Raw genomic sequence first — 17182 nt, 5'->3', positions numbered from 1 at the left:
TAATGGTCAGCAAGATCCTTACAGGCCACTTATGGAAAAACAAACCCATGTCAGCCTTGGCTCAGTGGGAGTGCTCTTGTCTGAATCAGAAGGTTAAGCACCACTCCAGAGACTGGAGCACATAATCCAGGCTGACATTTCAATCTAGTATTGAGGGAGTGCTGCATAGTTGGGAGGTGCTGCCTTTCGGATGAGACATTAAACCGAGGCCCCATTTGCACTCTCAAAGATCCCAAGAGGTGCGGAGTTCTTCCAGTGTCCTGGACAACATCACTAAGCACAGATTATCCAAGTCACTTCCCAGCCTGGCCTCCTGTGCTTTTCCAGTCTTGACAAAGGGTTTGACCCGAAACGTTGACTCTATTTTCTCTCCACAGATGTTGCTTGGCCTGCTGAGTTTTTCCAGCATTTTCTGTTGTTATTTCGGATTTCCAGCATCTGCAGTATTTTGCTATCGTATTTATCTCATTGCCGTTTGTGGGACCATACATAGCCACATAGACCTTACTGTGCGTTTCCCTGCATTACAGCAGTGACTACACTTCTAAGAAAGAACGAAAGAAAGAACGACTCAAAGCACTTTACAGCCAATGAAGTCCCTGGCTCAGAGGCGAGTGTGCTACCCACTGAGACACAGCTGACATTGGCTGTGAAATACTTTGGGATGTCCTGAGGTCACTGAAGGCGATGTCTAAATGCAAGTCCTTTCTTGGTAGCTTAGCCTATCTGCGGCCTGAAAACACGACAGCCCTCGGCGTCAAGTACCAGCAGCAATCGTTTAGAGTTGCCACCAGCAGCACTGTTGCCATCCAAAGTTCCCCAGAAAGCCACCTCTTCTTGGCTTCTCCAATGGCGACAGTGCTGTCACTTCTGCAAGGGCTGACGATGGCAAGAGTCTTGGTTATAACCTGTGCGTGTCAACAGTACAATGTGTTAGATCACTCACCTCCCATCATTTAGGTTGCAAGTGCTTGCCATGTGTAAAAAGTCAGCCAAATTCCTACGCCAATTAACACTTGGCTCAGATCTGCAATTTACAGCAGCGTTGGAGGCCACAGTGCCAACGACCTAAATGTAGCACTAATTGTCATTACCATGGGTTTACTCTGTGAAAATCTACACTGAACATTACCGTTACATCAAAAACTGGTCAGAAATTGGGAAACTCAACGACAGAGTGCAGCGTATACTGCCACCTACCTATCAAACATCCTCACTGCAATAAACTTTAGTTGCAGAATTATGAAGCCGAATATTTGGGTGTTAAAAGATAATTCAAACAAAATACAACATTTATAGGGCTCATCTCACCAAATACTAAGGGGGGGGGGGTGGCTTTCATGTAAACTAAAATACAAAAGAACTTGTTGCCAGATCTAAATCTTCACTGTTTCATCATTAGTTTCTTCGTCATATTTCAACATTACTCACTGACCTGTTTTGTCGAGTGTCAAAATCCCAAGCAGATACTTGCTCCTGGGCCATCATCAGGAATGTTTCAGCATGTGGCAACAAGATGCAGATGTGCTCCTGCGATTCCCCATACAGCGCACTCCCGATTTCAATAATACCACTGAGAGCAGTTCCACACGAAGAGGAATAAAAAAACCTCGAGGACCAATAGCTCTATTTTTTTTATATATGGTTCTTTCATTTTCCTTAAAGATAATTGGAATTGTAGTTTCGGGTCTACTTTTACTGGAGAGCAAAGAAAAAAAGGACACAGCACAGAATTGTAGTGTAATTAATATTCTACACCTGGACAGGCCCTGAATGAAGAACGTGAGGCGCACAGAGCAGGAACTCTAGCGAAAGCCACAGGTGAAAGGAAGGTGGGGGGGTAGGGTGCAACATGATTGCCACCAATTTCCCACCCTAAAGCTAGCAACATCGGGGGAATTTTAACCTAATATAACAACAGGTGGTTTGGGGGTCATGTGGGAGGTTAGTGTTAAAAATCTGAATCCCAACCTGAACCGTGAACCCACAGAGGTTTTAGCGGAGGCTGGGCGGACAGCCAACCCGCTGCCAGGAGACGGGTCGTCCATTTTAATATTATAATGAGGCTGCCATAACTCAGATTTAACCTACATTTTGAATTTATCTGTGGTTGGTCGGGTTTTGCAGGCCTACGGAAACCAGCAGCTAATGCAAGGCGAGGACTGCTGGATTCAGGAGGTAAGTACCTTTGCATTTACCTCCTGGATCCAGGGTCACTGCCTAACCCACCCACTGTGATTGGAGACCCCCCCCCCAACCGCCCTCCCCCCACCCCTCCCCCGGGCCTCCAATGTCGTCCGCCTTCCCCTCCCTGCTCCTCCTCCCCACACCCCCCATGCTCTTCCTGGCCCTCCGATGGTGCTCCAACACCCTCCCCCTTCTCTTCTAGCCCCCGATCTAGCACTCCGGCCTCCGATCGTTCCCGCCTGCCCCCCCGATTGTTTGCTTCGGGCCCCGATCATTCCCGGCACCCACCCCCCCCCCTCCTTGCTCCTCTGCCCCCACCCCCCCCCCACCCCCATGACTGCCCCCCCCGGCCCCCACGCAATCCCTCCCTCCCTCCTCTCTGCAGCCAAGTGCCGCAGGCCTACCCGCCCGCAGCCAGCCTCTCAATCTGGCTTGCTGCAGATGGGAAACAGAGGCTTCCCATTCAAATCAGGCCCTGCCGTTAAATTCAGCCCGGCCTGCGGGTAACAGGATGGTGGCTAATGGAGGTTGCACTGTTGTTACTTCCTGACCGTTACACAGAAACAATTCACTTTCATAGTTGGCTCCATCATCATTACTGATTCCCCTGCATCCATTTACTGAGGTTTGAGTAGGTATGTGCTGGAGGATATTGCTAAAATATATAAAAGTGGGTCCTCTCTTCTCTCTGGATTATTTAGAGAAGAATTTTTTCCATCATCACTCATTCTGAAAATAATAAAGCTATATTAAACATTGGGGCAGAATTTGCGGTCGGCGGCGTACCTACGGAGTCCGCCTCCGGCATCCGAACTTACCTGATGGGGGCCCTCCTTCGTGAACTTGCTCTCTGACACTGCGTACTCGAGGGCAGCGTAATAGCACAGGGATCCCAGGGGCGCAGCTGCGTAGCTGGGATCACATGGGCCTGGTGCTCCAATCAGTACACCAAAGGGAAAGTATCTACCTCCAGTACTGGTAGCTTTCTTTATATTGCATTTCACCCGATGTATTTTCAGAATAATTATAAGGGCTAGGAGAGTAAATAGTTCCAAAATGACCCGCTCTCTCTCTCTCTCTCTCTCACACACACACAGACCCACCTAAAAAAATTATTTGGTAATTAATTCTCAAATCTAATTTAGGAATTAGAGTTCTGATAAATCATTCAAGCTCTGAAATTTCATATAAACTAACATGGACAGGTGATACAAACATAAATACAACAGAGCCCAAACAAAGATCTGAAAAATGTGACGAATCACTGGAGGCATTTCAAACATGTTTTACAATTCATTCCGGAGTTAATAGAATGAGGAACTGTCCCTATATAATCCCCTTACACTGATGCAAACGGGCCCTGCGCCTCGGGCCTGTTTGCATCAGCCGTAGAATTTTTGTCCGTAATTGCTGGGCAGTTGGTGGGCAATTAGCCCAACTCCACGCCAGCAATTGGGGTTTCCAAGGTGGTGCAGATCATCTGTCAAGGCGTAACTTGACAGATCGCAAGTTCGGGATTTAGCGCAAGCAGAAATCCCAAACCTGCAGTCCATTTCAAAGGCAGTATGACGCCGTACTATGAGAGTACGCAGTCATAGCCACTGCAAATTCTGGCCCATTAACTTTATCAGCCTATTAAGAAATGTGTTTAAATTGTGTGTACTCTGGCCATGGCATTAGTTCTACCAGATGTCTGCCCATCACTGCCTCAGTTAATAATAAGGTATTTCATAAAGAATTGCATTTATATAGCGCCTCTCATGACCACCAGACATCTCAAAGCACTTTACAGCCAATGAAGTATTTTTGAAGTGGAATCACTGTTGTAATGTGGGAAACACAGCAGCCAATTTGCACACAGCAAGCTCCCACAAACAGCAATGTGATGATGACCAGATAATCTGTTTTTGTAATGTTGGTTGAGGGATAAGTATTGGCCAGGGTACTGGGGATAACTCCCCTGCTCTTCTTCGAAATAGTGCCCTGGGATCTTTTTCTGTCCACCTGAGACGGAGCCTCGGTTTAACGTCTCATCCGAAAGACGGCACCTCTGACAGTGCAGCACTCCCTCAGCACTGCACTGGAGTGTCAGCCTAGCTTTGTGTGCTCAGGTCCCTGGAGTGGGACTTGAACCCACAACCTTCTGACTCAGAGGCGAGTGTGCTACCAGCTGAGCCACAGCTGACACCTTATTCCACCCTCTTCACCCTGTCCATGTTTCTGACTTTATATTTATTCTTTGATATGCCAAACAATCCTTTTATGGTGATCACTGCTTATAGCAATTGCACTTCAAATCTAACTCGCCAGAACTCACTTACACTGACTCTGGATTTTCCAATCGCTTGCACTGATCAGCTCAGTTTTGAAGTGCTGAGGAGCAGTGTTCCACTCAAGAGCTGAGCTGATTAATCGGCTGTTTGAAGCACCGGTGAGGGCCAAGCTCAGCAGTACGTTACCATCAGGGTACCGCCTGGCCAAACTGATAAACTCAAGACCAGGTACCACTGTACTGTTCATGCTTCTTTCTGGGTGTGCACACACATCTGTTGCTTTGTCGTTTGTTTCCCTCTTTTGTGTGGTGAAATCCTAAGCAAAAAAAGAACACTTTGGTGTTCTCAGTCTGGATATGTATGTAATTTATCACAGTGGATACTAAAGGATCAAAACCTTTGCCTTTGAGCAATGGCCACTTCATCACTCTGAATCACATGAAACTTTAATTATAATTGTGATCCAGCCGAATTGATTTTAATCATCACTATGGGGCAGCTCCAAGGTAACATGCTGTTCTCATTATCTCTTACTTGTGCAGGGATGTGAATGAACCAACTATTCCTCAAGATTGGTGGATACTTCTGATGCAATAACACGCTGCTTGGATTCATCGACCTTGCTTACGAGCATGAAATGTTAGTGAAACCTCCAGAGCTTTCACGATGCTTAGTTAATGCTTCAGTAGCAATATGCCACAGGAAAATAACATTAAACATGTTGGCCTAGAAATTCAGTGGGCCTTGCGCCCACAGAGGTCTTTTGCGCCGGCGGGGTGGTAGCGCTGAAATTGACTGCAGCGGTATTGGCGGCGGTAGCCGTTAGTGCTGCGCCGGGACCGATGACGTCATCGGTGTGCGCGGTGGCCCGTAACGCCCCGACACCGCGCTGATCCCCATATTTATTTGCGCCCGCCTCCTCCGAAGCGGGCGCAAACAGCGAACAGAAAACGGGGCCGTCCTGCTGCCATAGTGGGGCGCTTTAAAGCTGAAGGTGCGGCCGGCCGCTTTTTCGGCGGCCGCCTGCCCACACCTCCTTCCCCGGCCTCCTCCACCGCCCCCCCCGCGGCATTGCCGGCTGGTTTCCGCGGAGCCCGGCACTTCTCCGTTGTGCCGGGCTCTTTTGCCGGCACTCGCGATCGGGGCTCCGGCCGTTGCAGGCACCTCCCCCTTAAGAGAAGGGGGAGGCCTGCAGTACCGCAGCCTGCCGCACCGCATCGGGTGGCGCTGCGGCAACTAGCGCGCCGATATTCAGTTGCAGCGCCCCAAACGGAGGCGGGCACACCCTGGTATAGCGCCCGCTTCCGAATTGGGGCGCAGAAGATGAATATACGGCGTGCGCTAATGCCTCCCCGCCCAGCGCTAACTTTTGGGCGCGAGCGAGCTGCCCGCGCCCAAGTGAATTTCTAGGCCGTTGGCTTAAGTGTATGATAATATGGCTCTTGTGTGATATTCTTAATTTATCACTTCAAGAGCTCCTACCACGAAGACTACTAGTGACAGACCGGCAACTATCAGTACTTCACCTTTGCGTTAGATGGCTCAAAATGTATGTTCCATGTATATAACAGGTTTGGAGGACAGACTCTCTAACTGTACCACTGGATGTTATCCCACAATTCAACTGGACATACCATATTCTCATAATATAAGAAAAGAAGAAATAGGAGCAGCAGTAGGCCATTCGGCCCCTCGAGCCTGCTCCGCCATTCAATAAGATCATGGCTGGTCTGGTCTTGGTCTCAACTCCACTTCCCTGCCCGCTCCCCATAACCCTCGACTCCCTTATCGTTCAAACATCTGTCCATCTCCGCCTTAAATATATTCAATGACCCAGCCTCCACAGCTCTCTGGGGTAGAGAATTCCAAAGATTCACGACCCTCAGAGAAGAAATTCCTCCTCATCTCTGTTTTAAAAGGGCGACCCCTTATTCTGAAACTATGCCCCTAGTTCTAGATTCCCCCACGAGGGGAAACATCCTCTCTGCATCTACCCTGTCAAGCCCCCTCAGAATCTTATACGTTTCAATAAGATCCCCTCTCATTCTTCTAAACTCCAATGAGTATAGGCCCAACCTGCTCAACCTTTCCTCATAAGACAACCCCTTCATCTCTGGAATCAACCTGGTGAACCTTCTCTGAACTGCCTCCACTGAAACTATATCCCTCCTTAAATAAGGAGACCAAAACTGTACAGTCATGTATATAGATCACACTCCAAATCTTAGCTTTTTCCCTCCACGAGCAAATAACTGGCATATAGGTTACGTCTCGACTTAAACTGATCGTCTGAATGTGGCCTGTATTATATCATACAATATGCCTCACTGGAATTGATGTGACAGCACTTAACACTTTACATTTAATGTATATCCTTAGTTTTGATGGATTATTCCTGGCAGAGGGACCTCTGCTTCACTCAAGAGAATTTGGTGTCAGTCGTGGCTCAGTGGTACCACTCTCGCCTCGGAGTCAAAAGGTTATGGGTTTAAGCCCCATTCCAGAGACTTGAACACATATCTAGGCTGACACTGCAGTGCAGTGCTGAGGGAGTGCTGCACTGTCAGAGGTGCCGTCTTTTGGATGAGGTGTTAAACCGAGGCCACGTCTGCTCTCTCAGGTGGACGTAAAAGATCCCATGGCACTATTCGAAGAGGAGCTGGGGAGTTCTCCCAGTGTCATGGCCAACGTCCTCATCCAACACCTAAAACAGATTATCTGGTCATCGATCTCATTGCCGTTTGTGGGAGCTTGCTGCGTGAAAATTGGCTGCTGCATTTCCTACATTATGACAGTGACTACACTTCAAAAGTACTGAATTGGCTGTAAATGCAAGTCTGTCTTTCTTGATACACAGTTAACTACTTCCAAATGCGAATTACAGTTCACAGTAAAACCAGCAGCAGGGCTGCAAGAGTTCTGAGACTTCATTAGCTCCACTCACTTTGAAGCTGAATGATTCTGTTTTCGAGGGTCCCATTTCAATTTACTTCTGCATTTCCTCAGGCATCTCCCACCCACCTGACCTCAATGCTGTCATTCATCCTCAGTCCCAATGTTTTGTTCTCCCACACTGAGGAAGCTTTAAAGTACAAAGTACAAGCACTAAGCAGCACCTGGATGGCAGCCAGCATTGCTATGCAACGCTCTTTAAAAAGCGAGGCAGCTTGCATTCAAATGACGACGCCAAAAGCCTTGCATAACCGAGCATGAACAAAAAAAAAACAGATAAGGCTTGACTGCGACTCCTTAGTTCACTTTAGGTTTCCCTTGTGCACAGCTTCCTTAAACTGGTGTGGTTCACAAGAATGTTTCGGAACGGGAAATGGCCACTGGGCCCAAAAAAAAAGGCCTTTTTCGTCAACCAACCCCACCTTCTCAACCCAGAAACATGTCTGGGGTAAAATTTGCCCACGTGTTATTTATAGCAAAATCATAGATGAGTTTATAAAGCACTACATACATAATTTCACTACATACAGCGGAAATAGGAATTTGTTCCATAATTGCCTCGTGAATCTAACAACAACAACATAGCGCCTTTAACGTTGTAAAATCCACTAACACGGTCTGCTTCTTTCCTGGTAACTTATTTTACAAGTCTATTACTCTTTGGGTGAACATGTTCCGCCTGACTTAACTCCATTATTCTAATTTTTAAACTTGTTTCTCCTGATATTTAAACTCCTCACTACAGTCAACAAGCTTGTACTGCTATGTAATTTAATTATTCTTGATTTATCTCGTCTCCTCTCAAACAAATTCAACCACGATGCTATCCTGCACTACGGGCTTTTGTCCATCTCCGACACTGCTGCACTAATAAATAAAATTCCTCTCCCTCTTTCACGCCCAGGGGCAGCCCAAAGTATTGTTGCCAACGCTCCCTCTAAGCTGCGCACATGCGCTGCCGCGGAGTAATAGAAACATAGAAACTAGGAGCAGGAGTAGGCCATTTGGCCCTTCGAGCCTGCTCCGCCATTCAACGAGATCATGGCTGATCATCCAAACCCTAGCACCCGGTCCCTACACCAACAGCCATCCCACCCAAGCCCTATCCCCGTAACCCCACATATTTAATCCCCCCTAACACTAAGGGCCAATTTTTATCATGGCCAATCAACCTAACCCGCACATCTTTGGACTGTGGGAGGAAACCGGAGCACCCGGAGAAAACCCACGCAAACACGGGGAGAATGTGCAAACTCCACACAGACAGTCCCCCGAGGCCGGATTTGAACCCGGGTCCCTGGCGCTGTGAGGCAATTCTGAGGGGGCTTGACAGGGTAGATGCTGAGAGGATGTTTCCCCTCGTGGGGGAATCTAGAATCTGCAAGGTACTGCGCAGGCTGCTCACAAGCTTTTCTATTTGAAATACTGCGCATGCACGGAAATTTAAATTGACATATACAGTCCGCGCACAACAAAGACAAATTAGAGGGAATACTGGTTGTTGCCCAAAGGAAATTGCAAACTTGGATGCACGTGCTAGTGGCCCAGATACTTCGTACTCAGCAAGTAATTAGGAAGGCAAATGGAATGTTGGCCTTCATTGCAAAGGGAATGGAGTATAAAAGTAGGGAAGTCCTGCTACAACTGTACAGGGTATTGGTGAGACCACACCTGGAGTACTGCATTCAGTGTTGGTCTCCTTATTTAAGGAAGGATATCTTGTATTGAAGGCAGTTCAGAGAAGGTTCACGAGGTTGATTCCAGAGATGAAGGGGTTGTCTTATGAAGAAAGTTTGAGCAGGTTGGGCCTATACTCATTGGAGTTTAGAAGAATGAGAGGGGATCTTATTGAAACATATAAGATTCTGAGGGGGCTTGACAGGGTAGATGCTGAGAGGATGTTTCCCCTCGTGGGGGAATCTAGAACTAGGGGGGCATAGTTTCAGAATAAGGGGCCACCCATTTAAAACAGAAATGAGGAGGAATTTCTTTGCTCAGAGGGTCGTGAATCTTTGGAATTCTCTTCCCCATGGAGCTGTGGAGGCTGGGTCATTGAATATATTTAAGGTGGAGATAGACAGATTTTTGAATGGTAAGGGAGTGAAGGGTTATGGGGAGCGGGCAGGGAAGTGGAGTTGAGGCCAAGATCAGATCAGCCATGATCTTATTGAATGGCGGAGCAGGCTCGAGGGGCCGAATGACCTCCTCCTGCTCCTACGTCTTATGTTCAATGTGCAATGTGCTGCCCAGAAAGAAGACCTTGCAGTCCAACCTTCTAAATCACAAATATCTGGCAGAAGGAAAAATTAGCCACAAACTTTCACTGTCTACCATTTTCTATTTAGTTCTCTTTTTGCATATTTACCAAGATACCAATATTGTCTCGAAATTTCTGACAAAATCGACAAGTCTATTGTAAATCAGATATTACCTTGAACTGGGTGGAGGCTTCCATTTGACTGGAGAGGAGGGTTCTACTTTCTCATGATCCCCTGGTACAGACGTAGAAAATAAAAGAAAGCCTGCAAGATAAAATATTCTTAAAATGAGGCGCAACAAGTCTTACAACAGACTTAAAAATTAATCCAACCTAGATCGATGTGATGAAGGTCTATCTCAGCTGGCTCTAAGGTTCTTACGCGAATTAAGCTTTGACAGATACAAATCAGTCCCTATTCAGCATGAATTGGCAAACCTCATTCGCGAGAGGCCATGGGATGGATGATATGGAAAATGGAACCATGTCACACTGGTGCAACAGGTTTTGTCCTAAGGATTGGGCTGAGGCACATTGTCGGATCAGAACAGAGGGAGCTGTTCTCTGCTTACTGCATCTGTGCTTGATGACACTCAGTACCTGAAAGGGAAAATGTTCCATTTTGCAAGCTTAAAGTCTCTCACCGGGAGTACAATATTTTTTTAAACAATAATACAATGGTACATTGGAAATGAATATCTTTACGTAGAAATACAGGTTATACTGAGGCTACATGACAACAACTTGCATTAATACAGCACCTTTAATGTAGAAAAATAATCTGCAACATGCTGTAAACAGGAGATAATCAAATTACCTTCATCAGCACCATCCTCTGCTTGCTGCTGTAGAAACGGCCCAGAATCATCAACAGTTATGATACTGAAAAGTAAAACAGGCTGTTATTAAAAATATTGAATACAATTGAATTGCACCTCTATATTAATATACACAACTAGCTTCCGCCTAGTTCAAGGCATTGTCCAATTTAAGATAGGCTATGAATTATCTATTTGCAGTCTTGTTTTCATTCAAAGCTTCACTGGTCCTCAATCTGAAAAAGAGCACACTATAATTATACAAAAGTGTGAATTTAATGTTTATCATGGACAGCAATGCCTTGCAAGCATGCCACAAAAATGAACTGTTTGTACTCATGTTATTTGCAGTTGCCTCCGATGAATCCAGTATCACAAACAGAAATATGGCTGGAATATTAAAGGCTTCTCTGAAACCTACAGCTGCAACGTGCACGTGCTATGGTACTTGCCCTCTAACAGTTTTACACCCAAGAGCTGTCAGTCATGGTTGGGGAAACTGTGTCTATTTATTAAATGGAACACTCTACAGCAGCAGGATATTCCACCCCAGGACAGAACAACTAGCACTGCCCATCCCGGTCTCATGGAATTAAAGACATTGGACACAATACTCCAGTTGTGGCCGAACCAATATTTTATAAAAGGTTCATCATAACTTCCTTGCTTTTGTACTCTATGGGCTGGATTTTGCTACGGGGGCGGGTTGGAGGTGGGAAACCCACATTCGGGCTTGTTGTCCCGCCTCCATGGAGATGTGGCCAACCCACTGGATTTTCCTCTGATTGACCTTGTTGAGCCCGCCCTGTGGGCTCAGCAGGCCAATTAAGGGCCACCCGGCAACAGGTGACGTCAGAGATTGACATTTCATCTGTCAAAAGCTTTTGGCAGATGAAATATCAGTGTTTAACAGCTGTTTGAAGCTGTTAAGCACTGAAAAACTGCTAATTCAGCCTCAGTCCTTTCTCAGGATAACTTTAAAATCATTTTGCTGCAGAAACCAAGAAGCTGATTTTTTTTTTTTTAAATCGGAGCTTCTGTGGTTCTTGCAGCCGACTCCCGACACCGGAATGCAGGACTCCTGTAAAGGTAAGTAAAAGTAAGTTAAACTTATTTAAACACTTGCAAAACACTTACCTTTGCACTCATGCACCCCTCACTCACCTGAACACTGGGCATCTCGACCCCTCCAAGACCTCAGACCCACGTCCCGCCTCGAAAACTTTTCGTGGTTTGGAGCTGTCGGGAAGCCCACAAACCAGCAATAAAAATCGCGAATAGGCAAAAAACTACCTGTTAACTACCTGTTAACAGGCAGTTTAATTGCCTTTAATCCCTTCCCGCCTCTGGGAGTCGGGTTCCAGCACTTGTCGGCAACCCGACTCCTATGAAATTGACATGGAGGCGGGATGGGGTCGGGACCCCCGGATCTCCGATTTTTAATCGCCCGCGCGCCTCCAACCCGACTCCAGGGGCTTAGGAAAATCCAGCCCTATGCCTCTATTTATAAAGCCCAGGATCCCATATGCTTTTTTTAACCGCTTTCTCAACCTGCCCTGCCACATTCAGCGATTTGTGCACATATACCCCCCAGGTTTCTCTGTTCCTGCACCCACTTCAGGATTGTACCCTTTAGTTTATATTGCCTCTCCTCATTCTTCCTACCAAAATGTATCACTTCGCACTTTTCTGCGTTAAACTTCATCTGTCACGTGTCCGCCCATTCCACCAGCCTGTATATGTCCTCTTGAAGTCTATCACTCTCCTCTTCACTGTTCACTATACTTATAAGTTTTGTGTCATCCGCAAATTTTGAAATTGTGCCCTGTACACCCAAGTCCAAGTCATTAATATATATCAAGAAACGCAGTGGCCCCAGTACCGACCCCTGGTGAACACCACTGTGTACCTTCCACCAGTCCGAAAAACAACCGTTCACCACTACTCTGTTTCCTGTCACTTAGCCAATTTCGTATCCATGCTGCCACTGTCCCTTTTATTCCATGAACTTCAACTTTGCTGGCAAGCCTATTATGTCGCACTTTATCAAATGCCTTTTGGAAGTCCATGTACACATCAACCGCAGTGCCCTCATCAACCCTTTCTGTTACCTCATCAAAAAATTCAATCTGGTTAGTTAAACACGATTTGCCTTTAACAAACCTGTGCTGGCTTCCCTTAATTAATCCACACTTGTCCAAGTGACTGTTAATTTTGTCCCGGATTATCGTTTCTCAAAGCGTCCCCACCACTGAGGTTAAACTGACTGGTCTGTAGTTGCTGGGTTTATCCTTACACCTTTTTAATGAACAAGGGTGTAACATTTGCAATTCTCCAGACTTCTGGCACCACCCCTGTATCCAAGGAGGATTGGAAGATTATGGTGAGTACCTCTGCAATATCCTCCTTTACTTCCCTCAGCATCCTAGGATGCATCCCATCCGGTCCTGGTGACTTATCTACTTTAAATACAGCCAGCCTTACTAGTACCTCCTCATTATCAATTTTTAACCCGTCCAATATCTCAACTACATCCTCTTTCACTATGACTTTGGCAGCATGTTCTTCCTTGGTATAGACAGACTCATTTAGTACCTCAGCCATACCCTTTGCCTCCATGTGTAGGTCTCCTTTTTGGTCCCTAATCAGCCCCACCCGCCCTCTTCCTACCCGCTTACTATTTATATGCCTATAGAAGACTTTTGGATTCCATTTTATGTTAGCTGCCAGTCTATTCTCATACTCTCTCTTGGCCCCTCTTATTTCCTTTTACACTTCATCTCTGAACTTTCTGTATTCAGCCTGGTTCTCACTTGTATTCTCAACCTGACATCTGTCATATGCCCCTTTTTTCTGCTTTATCTTACTCTCTATCTCTCTCGTCATCTTGGGAGCTCTGGCTTTGGTTGCCCTACCTTTCCCCCTCGTGGGAATGTACCTCGACCGTACCTGAACCATCTCCTCTTTAAAGGCAGCCCATTGTTCAATTACAGTTTTGCCTGCCAATCTTTGATTGCAATTTAGCCGGGTCAGGTCCTTTCTCAACCCACTGAAATTGGCCCTCCTCCAATTAAGTATTTTGACTCTAGATTGCTCCTTGTCCTTTTCCATAGCTAATCTAAACCTTATAATACTATGATCACTGTTCCTGAAATGTTCCCCTACTGAAACTTGATCCACTTGACCACCTCATTCCCCAGAACCAGATCCAGCAATGCCTCCTTCCTTGTTGGGCCGGAAACGTACTGATCAAGAAAGTTCCCCTGAACACACATCAGAAATTCTTCCCCCTCTCTGCTCTTTACACTATTACTATCCTAGTCTATATTAGGATAACTGAAGTCCCCCATTATCACCACTCTATAGTTCTTGCACCTCTCTAATTTCCCTGCAAATTTGCTTCTCTATATCCTTCCCACTAGTTGGTGGCCTATAGAATACACCTAGTAGTGTAATGGCCCCTCCATTATTTCTTAACTCTAACCAAATAGATTCTGTCCTTGACCCCCCAGGATATCCTCTCTATCCAGCACTGTAATATTCTCCTTAATCAATACTGCCACCCCACTTCCTTTCTTTCCTTCCCCATCTTTCCTGAACACCTTATATTCAGGAATCTCTGACTTGAATATACTCAATGACTGAGCATCCACAGCCCTCTGGGGTAGAGAATTACAAAGATTCGCAACCCTTTGAGTGAAGAAATTTCTCTTCATCTCAGTCCTAAATGATCGACCCCTTATTCTGAGACAGTGATCCCTAGTCTAGACACCCCAGCCAGGGGAAACATTCTCCCAGCATCTACCCTGTCAAGCCCCTTATGAATTTTATATGTTTCAATGAGATCACCTCTCATTCTTCTAAACTCTAGGGAATATAGGCCTAGTCTACTCAATCTCTCCTCACAGTACAATCCCCCCATCCCAGGAATCAGTCTGGTGAACCTTCGTTGCACTCCCTCTAAGGAAAGTATATCCTTCCTTAGGTAAGGATACCAAAACTGTACAGTGTACTCCAGGTGTGGTCTCACCAAGGCCCTGTATAATTGCAGTAAGACTTCTTTACTCTTATACTCCAATTCTTTTGTAATAAAGGATAACATACCATTTGCTTTCCTAATTGCTTGCTGTACCTGCAGGTTAACTTTCAGTGATTAGTGTACAGGACACCCAGGTCCCTCTGAATACCAACATTTCCCAATCTCTCACCATTTAAAAAATATTCTGCTTTTCTATTTTCGCTTCCAGTCGGGCGGGGAGGACTCTTGAGCAGGTATGTCCGATCCCCAACCTGGTGGGGGGGGGTGGGGGCTCCTGGGGGTCTTTGTATGAGATGGGGGTCTGATGGGGGGGGTGAGCTTGGGGGGGGGGGGGGGGCAGGGAAGAAGCACTCCTGCTCCTTTTGGCCCACAAGTAGTGCTGTAAAGGCACTTACCTTCTTCCCTGACGCTGTCCTCGCCTCCCTTGAGCTGCCAGGTTTCTCAAGGCCTGGTTAAATCAGAGGCTACTAGCTGCATTAAAATATTTAAATTGCCAACCTGCCTCCTCTGACCCAGTTGGCTGCCCGCCCCTTGTCCCGCCTCCTTTAAACCCGGAAGTGGGAGGGTTGGGGTCGGGGTTCAGATTTTTAAAATTTTAACATCTGTCCCGACCCCAACCCACCTGTGGCTGTTAAAATACAGCCCCTAGTCTCACACTGAGTTTTTTTTGCTGCTGATTGGTCTATATAAATTAATCAAATTCCCAGCATGTGCAGACATGACCTACATCTTTCAATTTTAAAAATGAGCTGTCTTTGAAAGGAAATGTTGGCAGACCAAATCCTACTCGTCTCTTGGACCTGAAACCCTGATTCCCGCTGGTGTCCTGATTCAAAGCCAAATACTAGAATATACTATACCAAGTACTACGGCAACTACTACTGATAAATACACTCAAAAGCATCTTAGCTTTACTTCGCAAAACTAAGCCCCGATTCCCACAAATATTATTTTGCATAACCGAGAGTGCAGGTAAGCGAAGTTCTGCTGTACGTACAAAACTAACCTGATTTACTCTCCTTTTTTGTTGCTGGTCTCGTTCAGCTGGACAACAACAACCTGCTTTTACATAGCGCCTTTAATGTAGTAAAACGTCCCAAGGCGCTTCACAGGAGCGTAATCAGACAAAAATTAACACCGAGCCAAAAAAAGGAGACATTCGGACAGGTGACTGAAAGCTTGGTCAAAGAGGTAGGTTTTAAGAAGCGTCTTAAGGGAAGGGAGGAGGAGAGACAGAGAGGTTTAGGGAGGGAATTCCGCAGCTTAGGGCCTAGATGGCTGAAGGCATGGCTGCCAATGGTGGGGCGAAGGAAGTGGGGGATGTGCAAGAGGCCAGAACGCAAAGTTCTCGGAGGGTTGTAAGCCCCGTTCCCTTTAAGCTGTGAGGTCACGCTCTGGGGGTCCCGCGCAGCCGGTCAGCCGGCTTTTAAATTGGAAAAAAACGCGCATGCGCGGAATTTTGAATGGGCCGCGCACCCCAAAAGAAATGACAGGGAACATAATCGAGGCATTGGTGGACTGGGAGCCAATGTAGGACAGAGCATAAATCAAGAACTCCACTGTGTATTCAAATAGAGACAGATGTTATCAGAAGGTTAAAGGTTAGTAAGTGTGCATCAAGGTCAAAATGATTAGATCAGCTCAGTTTTATATTGCTACTGAAGTACCTAATTTTTGCCACCAGATGCTCAAGTGAGCTTTGCAAATTCTATGACATCCTACCAGTAACAGAAATCAGGTGTTGCAAGACAAGATATAACCGAGCTCCTTTTTTACTGGTACACCTCACACTGCACTGATGTTTCCTAGAGTTACAAACCCAAAACATTAAAAAGTAGGTTCCCGATCTTGATTAGCTTTCAACTAATTTTCCAAACAAGTACTGTTGATTTTTTTTTTTTTTTGCTGGGAGTGTCCTGCGCCCTCCGACGAGGACTCTCCACTGCTGGTACTGTTGATTCTTAAGTTAGCCTTAGTAGCTAGTACTTGACGCTGTTCCTCTAAGGTATTTGTATGCAAAGAAAATGGTAACCCCAGCAAGCAGCGCTCGAAGTACAAACAGCAGGCAGCACTGGGAATGTAGCGTCAGATGTATACCGGTTACATGCACAGCCAAGAGCGCATCGTAAGAGTATTCATCTTCCTACCGGTCTAGCAAGGTACCCAGCCTTTTAGCAACATGACTTCGGAATTCAGGTGTTGTCTGCAGCTCATTTCCATCTTGCTGGTGATCATCTACTTTCTGCCTGCAGGCGAGGACAAAACAAGCTCAAAATTTACCATAAGGGGGGGCGAAAGACCTGTAGAAGATCCACAACAAGTATGAATCCAAGTATTTCACTGAGGAACACTGTAGCAATTGTGAATTCACACTAATGCTTTCTGCTTACATTACTGCATCAAAAACAAAACAATTATTGAAATTTAATTCAAATAGTATGAATTAATAGTCTGTACATTTGTCTAATTCCATTTTATAACACTCATCTATGGAGATATATAGAAAACCAATTTAATAGCGCTATATAAATAAGTATTTTACATTATTTTAGAAACTGAAAACAACTTTCATTTACACAGCATCTTTAACCTATCAGGCAGTGTAATCAAACAAACATTGATACCAAGCCAAAGAAGGAGATATTAGGAGGTGACT

At 45.9% G+C, this 17182-nt stretch overlaps 1 protein-coding gene across 2 annotated transcripts in view; it reads right to left on the bottom strand.

Annotated features, from left to right (window-relative positions):
• Window positions 1-17182, bottom strand: part of c19h12orf43 (chromosome 19 C12orf43 homolog) — a 33238-nt gene that overhangs the window by 1448 nt on the left and 14608 nt on the right. For both annotated transcript variants that reach the window (XM_085961825.1, XM_085961824.1), the window contains exons 3-5: window positions 16674-16772; window positions 10487-10551; window positions 9844-9934 (exon numbers count right to left, since the gene is read on the bottom strand). In XM_085961825.1, coding sequence (XP_085817951.1) covers window positions 9844-9934; window positions 10487-10551; window positions 16674-16772 — 255 coding nt within the window. The remainder of the gene's footprint in view (window positions 1-9843; window positions 9935-10486; window positions 10552-16673; window positions 16773-17182) is intronic.

Source organism: Somniosus microcephalus, chromosome 19 (genome assembly GCF_052327205.1).
Source record: "Somniosus microcephalus isolate GS21.2 chromosome 19, FLI_Smic_1.0, whole genome shotgun sequence".
NCBI lineage: Eukaryota > Metazoa > Chordata > Chondrichthyes > Squaliformes > Somniosidae > Somniosus > Somniosus microcephalus.
Note: the sequence above shows the minus strand (reverse complement) of the source record. Positions and strands in the feature narration are given on the sequence as shown.